The sequence below is a fragment of the Mustelus asterias genome, chromosome 11 (assembly GCF_964213995.1).
Source record: "Mustelus asterias chromosome 11, sMusAst1.hap1.1, whole genome shotgun sequence".
In the NCBI taxonomy this organism is placed as follows: Eukaryota; Metazoa; Chordata; class Chondrichthyes; order Carcharhiniformes; family Triakidae; genus Mustelus; species Mustelus asterias.
In genome coordinates this window covers 34,194,156-34,207,177 of record NC_135811.1, presented here as the reverse complement: position 1 = coordinate 34,207,177, position 13,022 = coordinate 34,194,156, and the positions used below count along the sequence as shown (strand labels likewise).

Sequence of the window (13,022 nt, the reverse complement as noted above, 5' to 3'; positions counted from 1 at the left end):
GAGTCTGTAGGAAAAGAAGGGGACTTGCTTATTAACTGATGCATTGATTTGGGATTGTTGACCTTCATTGTTGGTGGGTGAACTGCTGCACTTGGCAGAAATGGAAGGTGGATGAACGAATGGACCTTAAGCTGATTGACATTTCACACTCTGCTTTGAGATATGCGCTATAGCCGTGTTTGTTTTGGGAAGGACTTCACTTTCAGTAAAGAATGTTTTTTGCCTTTATTCCCCTTTCAATGTTTATTTTTGTGCAGTCATAAAAAATGATGGTTGGGAATTTTTGGGGTGGCAGGGGTAGCTGGGATGGTGAAGTGGGAGAACAGTAGGGGTTCAGTCACCTGGGTTAACTGCAGCAACCTGCAGTTTCAACAGGCGTTCATGTGTAAGTGAGTGAACAAAATGTAAATTCTGTTTGGAGACTCTGATTGAAATGGGAAACAAATATTTGTAGCATTCTGATGAGACAGACATACAAAGAGAAGCGGCCTCAAATTTCAAACAGTGTCTCATAAAAGTCTTTAATTTACATATGAGCCAGTTTTTGAAATTCTTGATAGATCTTCACGAAAAAAAAAACCCTTTTCAGGTGAGTCAACCTTTCTTGCACCCCAATGAAACATGTTCAAATCCTGCAGTTTGAAAACAACTGCACCATTCTTATCAATCTTATTTAAAATGAAGAAAGTTTTCATGTACTGAGGGTAATAAATTATAGCCTTTCACACCTCTGCTGAATCCTTCAATCATGGAAAACTCCACAGGAATTGCTCGGAAATGTTTATCAGTTAGTTGGTTGGCAGTTTACTTTTCTGCAAGCAGGTAAACAATTTTGCTTGCAAACTATCTAAACTCTACTGCTTTCAGGAATCACTTTCACGTGAATAGTTTTACCAGAATCAATCATTGATAAATCAGTGCCTTGGAAATAGATAAGGTGGTTCTGCGTAACAGTTTATGAGAAGCTGATATTGCCATGTGCTGATAAACTGGGTGGCTTTGGCCAGAAGTGCTCTTCACCAGTCCCATACCTTTGGCTTTAACTGCCTCTCAATTCCATGTAAGAAGTCTAACAACACCAGGTTAAAGTCCAACAGGTTTATTTGGTAGCAAATGCCACTAGCTTTCAGAGCGTGCTGCTCCTTCGTCAGGTGGAGTGGGAGATCTCCCACTCCACCTGACGAAGGAGCAGCACGCTCCGAAAGCTAGTGGCATTTGCTATCAAATAAACCTATTGGACTTTAACCTGGTGTTGTTAGGCTTCTTACTGTGTTTACCCCAGTCCAACGCTGGCATCTCCACATCTCAATTCCATGGCTATGGCATGTTGAATGTGTTACTCGAGTGAATTTCTCAGTAACATAGAAACATAGATGCAGGAGTAGGGCCATTTGGCCCTTCGAGCCTGCTCTGCCATTCATTTTGATCATGGCTGATCATCAAAATCAATATCCAGATATAGAAGCAACCAAAGCTTGGTCAAAGAGTTTGCCTTGAAAGAGAGTCTTAAAGTCAGAAGTGGATGCCACAACAGGTTTAGGAAGAAAATTTCAAGAGCATAGAGCCCAGGCAACAAAAGTAATGACTGCCAGCAGTAGGGTGACAGGAGGCAGTGATACACAAATGTCAGAGTCTGAGGAAGGTAGCATTTTAAGGTTACTGGGGTGTGACGTGGGGGAGGCTGATGGGAACAGTTGGATGTTAAGTAGCCTTGCGAATGTTAGGAATATCCAGCTGGCCAAAAGAGTTCTGCATCACTGTGTCTCTCTTTCAGACATTTTTAATTTCTGTCTATAGGTTGTAATTTTATTATCTAATCCTAGGTGTACAATCCAAGAATACGAGCAGATTCTTCAGTGATGCGACCAATCAGCAAAATTCAGGCAGAGATGCGCACACAGATCATGGGCACAACTCGATTGGGTAAAATTTCTGAGATCATTTTTATATAGCATTTAAAATGGGAGAGGTTATACATACATCCATCAGTGAAATTCGTATGTGTAGTTTTAAAAATTCTTTCCTAGGCTGGGCCAGCATTTGTTGCCCCTCCCTAATTGCCCTTCAACTGAGTGGCTCGCTTGGCCATTTCAGAGGGCATTTAAGAGGCGGCACGGTAGCACAGTGGTTAGCACTGCTGCTTCACAGCTCCAGGGACCTGGGTTCGATTCCTGCCTTGGGTCACTGTCTGTGTGGAGTTTGCACATTCTCCTCGTGTCTGCGTGGGTTTCCTCCGGGTGCTCCGGTTTCCTCCCATAGTCCAAAGAAGTGTGGATTAGGTTGATTGGCCATGCTAAAATTGTCCCTTAGTGTCCTAAGATGCGTAGGTTAGAGGGATTATTGGATAAATATGTAGGGATATGGGGGTAGGGCCAGGGTGGGATTGTGGTCGGTGCAGACTCGATGGGCCAAATGGCCTCTTTCTGCTCTGTAGGGTTTCTAAGAGTCAACCACATTGCTGGGGGTCAGGAGTCACATGTACACCAGACTGGGTAAGGATGGCAGATTTTCTTTCCTTAAGGGGAAACAATGGCTTCATGGTCATTACTGGACTTTTTTCAAAATTCCAGATTTTTTTCAAATTCAAATTTCACCGTCTGCTGTGGTGGGATTCAAACACCACAGGGGTCCCCAGAGTATTGCCCTGGATCTCTGAATCACTAGTCCTGTGATAATACAGCTACGCCACCCCCTCCCCTGTAAATAATATATATAAACTGTACCTACTGAAGCCAGTCCAGTAAGTGAATTGATGATGCCCTTCTTATGTTACAATTGAATGAGAGGAAGTTTTATGTCTGAAATGGGAAATTTCCTTCCTTCCTTTGGTTAACACTAACAAAGTTAATTGGTATGAGGGAAAATTCATTGCCAATGTCAGTAATATTGTTCTGGATATGTGAAAATATGAAAGAAAGCTCATACCACACAGGCTTAAAATAGCTTCATGTTCACTTTTTGACACCAAGGAATGAGAAACACATTTTTAAGGTCTGGCATTTTCTTACCACGCAATAAAAACATTCTTTTTGTGTTTGGATTAACTGTTTTTGCAGCCATTCATTTTTGCACAAATATTAATTTCAAAACGAATAACTAAGCTGTTCTGAACTAATTGATTTTCTAAGGCAAATGTTTCCGATTATATACTGAGGAGTTTCTGAAAAAGGAGATGACAGAGCTTTCACCAGCTTGCGTACTAGAATCCAATCTTACTCGCATGGTTTTATTCCTGAAAAGAATGGATATAGCAGACATGGGCCAATGTGACTTCATTGACAAGCCAGGTAATATTGGAGATAATGCAACAAATGAGTGAAATTATCAATTTCTGAAGTGAATATTAGAAATTATACTGTCTAAAATATCAAAATTTGGCTACAGTTCTGGACTGCAATTTTCCAGCTGTGCCGTGCCTGGTGCAGGAAGCGTTAGAGTGGACCGGGGTTGAAGAATCGTGGCTAAATGGTTTAGTGTGTTCTGCACCAGCGCGAAACCTCATTGGTATCTTCCCACCCAGCGCTCCTGGGTGTAATATGATTTCTTCAAAACGATTGTGGTTTGCAAAAGAGGAAGTGAAACCCCACGGTGTCAATCAAGCTTAGACTCTGTCAACATCGTAGTTAGAATTGATGGGGTACTTGAGGTGCATTCAACTGTGAAGGAAAATAAAGATAAATACAGGTGGCTGGAAGATGATTAAAAATCCATTGGGCTGGCAGTTGAATCTTTTATAAGACAGTGCACCTTGAATTTGTTACAGATCAAAGGCTTCAAGTGCAATGGAGAGGGTTTCAATGATTTCAGCTCGCTGGGAAGCCACAGCAACTTCAAATCAAAGCTGTGTGCATACATTGAGTCTAAGCGTACAGCTGTGCAGACTGGAACTCACCCCCCACCCCCAGGTGAAATTGACATCTCCTCTCTGTCAGAGGACTTCAAAGGGGTCTGCTCACAGCTGCAGCTTCTGTCAGAGAGACAGGGAAGTCCCTGCTGCCGAATGCAGTGCTGCAATGATTTAAAGTTCTGCCAGGTGGCCAGGGGGCATGAAGATTAAAGTAACCTGGCCACTTCAGGATTTCCACATCTGACAGGCAAGGATGCAGATGTTGATCACAGGGCTGTCTTAAATCACCATGCCAGGAGTGATCTTCAGGTCTGCCAGGGCTAGAAGGGGCAGTCCAGCCATGACATCCCCATCCCGGCAGAGAGTAGCGAGGTCAACCCCTTGCCCCAGACTGAGCCAAGATGTCACATGTCAGTGCCAGGGGACAGTGCACTCTTGACACTACCAAGGCACTTGGCCTGCAGGGAGGCCTTGGGGTGTCTGAGGGGGGAAGGGGAACTGTGTGGATGGTCTGAAGAGGGAGGGGGCTGAGAGGGGGTCGAGTCGCTCTCATGTCTGTGTGATATGGGGTGGGGGAGAATGCCCCTGTTTTCTGAGGGGTTTCGGGTGCTCCCCTAGGCCCTCAGGGTCCAGCTTGCCATGTCCCCATTTGAGGACAGCACAGGTAAAGCCTGCCTGATGCTGTCTGTTGGCAGGCCGAGTGAATGTAGAGAGGCTGGTGAATGGCCTATCAAACCTGCTAATGGTATTCCAATTAGCGGGTTTGCATAATTATTGGGTTGCCACCCGCTCTGGGCGGGAACGGGATCGGGGCCAGCAGGGTGGGTCGGGTGACTCCCGTGAGCCATCACACCTGTTGTGAATCCCGATTTGCAACTGATGCCTCATTCACCGGAGCATCGGGATTCCCACTGGCCATCTGAATGGGTCAGAGAACCGCCCCTTTAGTCATTTTTTGAGAAAACTCCATCCAAGATGTCCACTGTTCCACAATCTTTCCAAAATCACTTGACTGACTTTTCTGCAGCTGACAAAATATGTAAGTAATCCATGATTCCCAGTAAATGTATAGAGTACATATATTTTAGAGAATGTACATGTCTTGCTAATAATTTTTGCGTTGTTCTCAACTTGTAGAGCCAACTGAAGATAAGCTAACCCAATAAATTTTAATGCTTGTTCATAAATATAAGAAGTACATTTGAGCTGTAGGTAGATTATTAAATTGACTTAAAAGAGAATTGTTGGAGACATCTGCTTTGTACGGTTATCTATTGAAACCTCATAACGTACACTGTCATACAGTGTTTGAACTGTATTCATTTTTGATGGCTGAATTTGAGCTTTCACTGCAATTTTTATGTATTCTATTCCAACAATACAACTTTGTTTGCATTGCACAAATCCTCCGTCTCCACATGGCCAAAACATGATGCAATGCTTAAAATCAGACACTTCGAATTGATGCAGGTTTTGAAGTTAAAATTAGATTTGGCACATTTTGGAGTGTGCAAAAGCAATGTTTCTGGATTTAAACAGACTGACCCAAAGCCTGTGCTAGACTCTTGAAAAGTGTGTCGTCTTTTCTGAAAATTTATAGACTCACTTTCATGAAGTTTCGTCAGCTGCACCCCGATTGTGACAACAGTACTAACGCCATTGTTAGGAGCCAACTGGCTTACTTTGTCTGGGAAGGCTGAGCATGTACTGTACGCTCCAGTTATGACATGCCAAGTCTTTCAAATTGTTAAATGTAGCAGAAATGAGAAACGTTAGTGCAGGTTCACAAATCGTACACAGTGAGCTATATTTGGCTGCTGAATATGAACAAGATGCCACAAAAACAAAGTATTTCCCGACACAACTGCACAAAATGACCTCATTTACTAAAAAAAATGTAACGGTCGTTTGAGATGAGAAACAGATTACTAGAATAATGCTGATCAGTTGTTGAGAATTATAGATTTTTAAAAAATGATGTTGTATATTGGTTATTTTTTTCACCAATTATAGAAGCATAGAAACCCTACAGTGCAGAAGGAGGCCATTCGGCCCATCGAGTCTGCACCGACCACAATCCCACCCAGGCCCTACCCCCACATATTTTACCCGCTAATCCCTCTAACCTACACATCCCAGGACTCTAAGGGGCAATTTTTAACCTGGCCAATCAACCTAACCCGCACATCTTTGGACTGTGGGAGGAAACCGGAGCACCCGGAGGAAACCCACGCAGACACGAGGAGAATGTGCAAACTCCACACAGACAGTGACCCGAGCCGGGAATCGAACCCGGGACCCCGGAGCTGTGAAGCAGCAGTGCTAACCACTGTGCTACCGTGCCGCCTGTTCAAGGATGTTGTAACTTTAGTTAAATGTCATGAGTTAAATCCATAGAATCCATTGAACCATGGAATCCCTGCAGTGCAGAAGGAGGCCATTTGGTCCATTGACTCTGCACCAATTCTCCAAAAGAGTATTTTACCCAGTTCCACCCTATCCCCATGCATTCACCATGGTTAATCCACCTAACTTGCACATCTTTAAATACTAAGGAGCAATTTAGCATAGCTAATCCACCTATCCTGCACACCTTTGGACTGTGGGAGGAAACCTATGCAGACACAGGGAGAATGTGCGCAAACTCCATACAGACAATGACCCAAGCTGGGAATTAAACCCGGGTTCCTGATACTGTGAGGCAGCTGTTCTGGCTGCGGCATTCTTGGCTGGGCCAGCATTTATTCTTCATCCCTAACTGCCCTCCATTTCAGAGAGCAGTTGCGAGTCAACCACACTGCTGTGGATTTGGAGTCACATGTAGGCTAGACCAGGTTAAAATAGCAGAGTTCCTTTCCTAAAGGAAGCAGATGGGATTTTATGACAATTGACAATGGTTTCATGGTTATCATTGGTCATTTAATTCCAGATTTTTATGTAATTTAAATTTCATCATCTGCTGTGGTGGGATTTGAACTTGAGTCCCCAGATCTTGCCCTGGGTCTCTGGATTAATAGCCAACCACTTCCCCATTATCACTAGCTGATTTGGCAGATTAAAATAAGGCTTTGGTTGAGATACTAACTATGCATCTTTGAATGGTAGGAAGAGATGGATGATGGACATGCAGAGTATAGAATGCTATATGAGCAAACTGTTTAGAATTCTAAATCAATGATAGCCATTACATAATGAACAATTAAATTACTTTTTCTACCAGCCCCAGAAGCTCTGATGCAGGCATTAGAAGACCTAGATTATCTTGCAGCCCTGGACGATGATGGAAATCTGTCCGAAATTGGAATCATTATGTCGGAATTTCCATTGGATCCCCTAATGGCAAAAGCTCTAGTTGCATCCTGTGAATTTGACTGTGTGCATGAAATGTTGACGATAGCTGCCATGGTAACAGGTACTTAAGCAACCAGTTACGTTTTTGTCCCTTTTTCTATTTTCTCTATAATTTTAGGTGCCATAGGTTACATTACTGTCTTAGTTTTGGAAGCTTTCTAGGCATAACAATCAAAATTTGTTAAATTATGTAAGCTCTTCTAACAGTCAGGAAAAAGTCAGACTTTTGAGTGGACCTACCATCTCTAAGCTGATCTTTCTCTACACCTTAGCTGTGACTTATCACAATATACTGCATTCTCTCCTTTCTTTCTCCCATATGTACACTATGAACAGTATATTTTGTCTATAAAGCACACAAGAAACAATACTTTTCACTCTATCCCAATATGCGACAATAATAAATAAAAATAGATATTAGTATTCTATTTTAATATCCACTTTCATTTGCCATTTCAAAGGTGTGCTAGAAGATGGATGTACACAACCTTTATGCAATGTATTTCAAATGTTGAGAACTATTTCAAATCAGCCTTGAAAGTTTTAAACAAAGCCTCAATGTACTTCAACCGAGTCATTAACATAACAGAATGACAGACTGTGCCAAAAAGCAACTGCTGTAATTGTTCCCCTTATTCTCTCTTTTGTGAAGCCCCCTTTTGTTTTTTGGATCCACCTCCTGGTTCAGAGGAAGTGGCAAGCAGTTGTCGGAGGAAATTCTTGCATCCAGAGGGCGATCACTTTAGCCTCATAAACATTTACAGTGCGTTCAAGCAGAACAAGCTGCTCTCATCAAATCAATGTAAGTAAACTTTAAAATAAGAGCTAGGAAGAGGGTTCCCAGTTTTTAAAGAGATGCTTATTTTGCACAGGGAAGAAATGATTTTGACACAATTGGCTTGACTGCCTAGCCATCTTCTGTGATATTTACTCTCTTAAAAATAAAAGCACAATCAACCTGCTGTTCAAATTGATTTGCTTTTACTCTTGCGCAGTCAGTGAAGATGAGAAGTGGTGCCATGACAACTTCTTGAATTGCTCAGCACTGAGGACAGCAGATGCCATCCGAGCTGACCTACTGGACATTATGCAGCGCATCGAGCTGCCCATTTCCAAACCTGCTTTTGGAACACACAAGAATACGTTGAACGTGAAAAGGGCTTTGTTGTCTGGTTATTTCATGCAGGTAAAGACTTCTGGAGACATTTTTCATATTATAACTGCATTTCTGACTCCTGAATTGGCACTTTGTTTAAAAGTACTGGGTAACATTGTGAGGAGTAGCAATCTGATGTACAGTTATGACCATAGACATACTTTGTATTCCCCTCCAGACTATTGCAAGTTGTTTCATGTCACAGCACTTTTGGTTTCAGTCCGTTTGTGACACAGCTTGTCAATTGTTTATTTTCCTCCTAAAAACTAGATCAATAAGTGGTAAAATTCCTCTTATCAAATAGCTTTGAAAACTCCTGAACCTGGGGATGCAAACTGGCAATATTTGAGAATTGAAGTAAGAATCTTTCCATGACAGAAACTATAGATTAGAATTGCATTATTCTACTTGTATGTCACATTTAGTTCGCAATTGTAGAAACTTTAATTAGATCAATGTTAACATTTCTATTTCTAGACTGCTCGAGACGTTGATGGATTAGGAAACTACGTCATGCTAACACACAAACACGTAGCACAGCTGCATCCTTTTTCAAGCTACTGTTCCACAAGATTAAAACCAGAATGGGTTTTGTTCCATGAATTTACAATATCTGAGAACAACTGTATCAGGATTGTTTCAGATGTGTCACCTGAAATGTAAGTGTAAACTGAGTTCCTTCTGAGTCCAAACAATACTGTTAAAAACCTTCATTATGTAATAATTAAAATGCTTTGCATCTGTAATAATTTTGCCACTTCCTTATCATTAGTAATACCTGCTTCCCACTCTTAAGAGCTGGTTTGACTTCCAGACCATTCTTTGACCATTCAACACCTGTACCTCCTGACTGTTTCAACAAAGTGTCACAATTTTTTCTGACTGTAACTCTTCAACTTTCCCTTTCTTTCCATAGTTTCTATTGCTGTTTCATATATATAAGGTATTGGGGGCAAGCCATTTTTGCCAACAGTGGGAAAGCTGGCAGCTCAGCTGCCTCAGCGAGCCCAATTCAACCATTTAAGTCACTAATTAAAAGGCCTCGTCCCACTTCTGTGGGCATTATGCCATGTCAAGGGGGGTGGTGGTGCCACTCCCCATGTGGGGAGACTGTTGAGTAAATCCTGGCTGCCTCCTAGCAGGCTCAGGGGTTTAGGGCCAGAGAGCTTGCCCTGGCCAGTGAAATGCCCTGTCCCTGCAGCTACAGACTCAGCACTGGCCACTATTAGCAACGGCACTACTGAGATCGCTGTGGTTGCCAGCAGCTCTTTTGTGTTTTCTGACTTGGAAATATATCACCATTCCTTCACTGTCACTGAGTCTAAATCCTGGAAATTGCTCCCTAACAGCACTGTGGGAGTACCTACATAGTAAGAAGTTTAACAACACCAGATTAAAGTCCAACAGGTTTATTTGGTAGCAAAAGCCACACAAGCTTTTGGAGCTCTAAGCCCCTTCTTCAGGTGAGTGGGAATTCTGTTCACAAACAGAGCTTATAAAGACACAGACTCAATTTACATGAATAATGGTTGGAATGCGAATACTTACAACTAATCAAGTCTTTAAGAAACAAAACAATGTGAGTGGAAAGAGTCGCTGAGCAGAAACTGATAGCCAAGTTCCGCACACACGAGGACGGCCTCAACCGGGATATTGGGTTCATGTCACACTATTTGTAACTCCCATAGTTGCGTGGACCTGCAGAGTTTCACTGGCTGTCTTGTCTGGAGATAATACACATCTTTTTAGCCTGTCTTGATGCTCTCGCCACTCACATTGTTTTGTTTCTTAAAGACTTGATTAGTTATAAGTATTCGCATTCCAACCATTATTCATGTAAATTGAGTCTGTGTCTTTATAAGCTCTGTTTGTGAACAGAATTCCCACTCACCTGAAGAAGGGGCTTAGAGCTCCAAAAGCTTGTGTGGCTTTTGCTACCAAATAAACCTGTTGGACTTTAACCTGGTGTTGTTAAACTTCTTACTGTGTTTACCCCAGTCCAACGCCGGCATCTCCACATCATGAGTACCTACATCTCAGGGACTGCAACGGTTCATGAAGACAGCTCACCCACCACCTTCTCAAGGGCGACTAGGGTCGAGCAATAAACGCTAGCCTAGCCAGTGGTGCCCACATAGTAAATTAATTAAAAAGTTTCAACCCTCAAGTTTATTCTTGCCCTCCTCCATTAACCCAAAAGCTATTTGAGTCATTATTATCTGTTCTGACATTTAAGAATTAAATCCTATATCCTCTCATCTACTACTGGCAAAAGAAAAGAATCTTCTTCAACTCTTGCAAGTCCTTTTGCTTTGTTTTGGTTGATGTGCTTGGGCTAAGTCTGACATACAGCCTTGAACTATTTAACCCAAATGGAGATTCCATCTCATGCATTCTCCCCACTACTTCACAAACACCACCCTCTCCATGCCCACTGTTACCAAAAACGTGAGAATTCAGATCTCCAAACCCTATTTCTTTTCTCCTATGCCACTGAAACTCTATTATCTGACTTTAAAACTTTTTTAGCATCTTCAATTCGCTCAAAGTGTCAGACCTAGCATCTTTACCCACGGAAAATGCCATGCTTCCTGTTACCACTGTCTTCTCCTAGCTTTCCAACATAGTCAAGATCTTGATACATGTGAACAACCTTGATTTGGGAGTGTACGCTACAATTGCAAAATTTGCAGATGATAAAACTTGGAAACATGGTGAGGATGATTGTGAGAGATTAAGAGGAGATAGGCTGGTGGATTGGCGGGACATATAACAGAGAAGTGCAAAATAATACATTTTGATAGGAAGAACAAGAGGCAGTATGAAACAAAGGATGTGATTCTAACAATGTGCATGAACAGAGAAAGTGGGTATCTGTGCACAAAGTGTCAAAGATTGAGAAAGAGGTTAAAAAGGTATATGAAATTTTGGGCTTTATAAATAGAGGCATGGAGCACAAAAGTAAGGAAATGATGATGAGCCTTTATAAAATACTATTTTGGTCTCGACTAGAGTTTGCTGAAAAGAATCACCAGAATGGCTCCATGGATTAAGGACTTCAGTTACACAGATAGATGGGAGAAACTGAGATTGTTTTCCTTAAAGAAAAGGCTGAGAGGAGATTTGATAGAGATGTTGATAATGAAGTGAGGATCAAGACTGGGTAGGTAAAAAGAAACCCCATTGCCAAATGGGTCACAAACCAGAGTACACTAATTTAGGGTGAATGGTAACATTTATGAAAGGTAATGTGCGGATTTGTTTTAAGATGTGGAAAGTGGTTAGGACCTGAAATGTACTGCCTGAGAGAGTGGTGGTGACAGATTCACTTGGGGCTTTCAAAAGGGAATTGGCAAGTACGTGAAGAGAAATTATTTGCAGGGCCAAAGTGAAAGGCTGGGGCAGTGAGATTTATTGAGTTGCTCTGACAGAGAGCCTCCTCTGATGCTATAAGCAAGCTATGGTACTTGATAAAAGCAAAATACTGCAGATGCTGGAATCTAAAACAAAAGCAAAAAATGCTAGAAAATCTCAGCAGGTCTGACAGAATCTAGAATCATAGAAACCTACAGTGCAGAAGGAGGCCATTCGGCCCATCGAGTCTGCATAGACAACAATCCCACCCAGGCCTAACCCCATATTTACCCTGCTAATCCTAACCTATGCATTCCAGGAACTAAGGGGCAATTGAGCGTGGCCAATGCACCAAACCAGCACATTTATGGAGAGGGAATTTTGATACAGGAAGTCCTGACTCGAAATGTTGGCTCCATTCTCTCTCCACAGATGCCGTCAGATCTGCTGTAAGATTTTCCAGCATTTTCTGTTTTTGCTATGGTATTTGACCTCTCTTTTTCGCATTGTCATGCATGACCGTCTGGTGATTTTACCAGCCTAATGTCCCTGCACAAAGCTGTCACTCCTCTAATAGTGATTACTCCTCACTTCATTGCTCCCTCCCTGGGTCATGCAACTTTCCACAAGACTCTGTTCTTCAATTCCCAACCATAACTCTTCTGCTTTCCCCTTTTCTCCCACTGTTGACATTGTTTACAAATTGCAGACTCGAAATAATTCAACAATACACGAAAACCATCTTAAGCACAGGCATAACATTTATGGCTCTTTATAACTTTGTTTTTCTCACTTATCCTCCCCGCTTAGCAATTTTCTGTTGCTCAGCATTCAGCTCTATAGCCTTGGTTAAACTAAATCAGATGCAGGTTGCCTTTATAGTTAAACTTCAGTGTTTGTGCCTTGGAATGCATCAGCAAAGAATATCTTATTTTTGGCATGTCTAAGAAATGAAATTGTTAAGGCAATTTGCCTGTCAATTTGCATTTCAGAAATAGAAGTTAGTACACAAGAAACACCTGGAAGTTGTACATATCTGACTCTGAAATGTAGAACATAGAACATAGAAAGCCACAGCACAAACAGGCCCTTCGGCCCACAAGTTGCGCCGATCACATCCCCACCTCTAGGCCTATCTATAGCCCTCAATCCCATTAAATCCCATGTACTCATCCAGAAGTCTCTTAAAAGACCCCAACGAGTTTGCCTCCACCACCACCGACGTCAGCCGATTCCACTCACCCACCACCCTCTGAGTGAAAAACTTACCCCTGACATCTCCTCTGTACCTACCCCCCAGCACCTTAAACCTGT

The 13,022-nt window shown here is 42.2% G+C and overlaps 1 protein-coding gene across 1 annotated transcript in view; it reads left to right on the top strand.

Moving 5' to 3' along the window:
- The window catches only part of dhx32b (DEAH (Asp-Glu-Ala-His) box polypeptide 32b), a 41,469-nt gene that overhangs the window by 20,139 nt on the left and 8,308 nt on the right, over nt 1-13,022 (top strand). The window contains exons 5-10 of the mRNA XM_078223419.1: nt 1,824-1,923; nt 3,129-3,287; nt 7,068-7,259; nt 7,851-8,000; nt 8,194-8,384; nt 8,832-9,013. Coding sequence (XP_078079545.1) covers nt 1,824-1,923; nt 3,129-3,287; nt 7,068-7,259; nt 7,851-8,000; nt 8,194-8,384; nt 8,832-9,013 — 974 coding nt within the window. The remainder of the gene's footprint in view (nt 1-1,823; nt 1,924-3,128; nt 3,288-7,067; nt 7,260-7,850; nt 8,001-8,193; nt 8,385-8,831; nt 9,014-13,022) is intronic.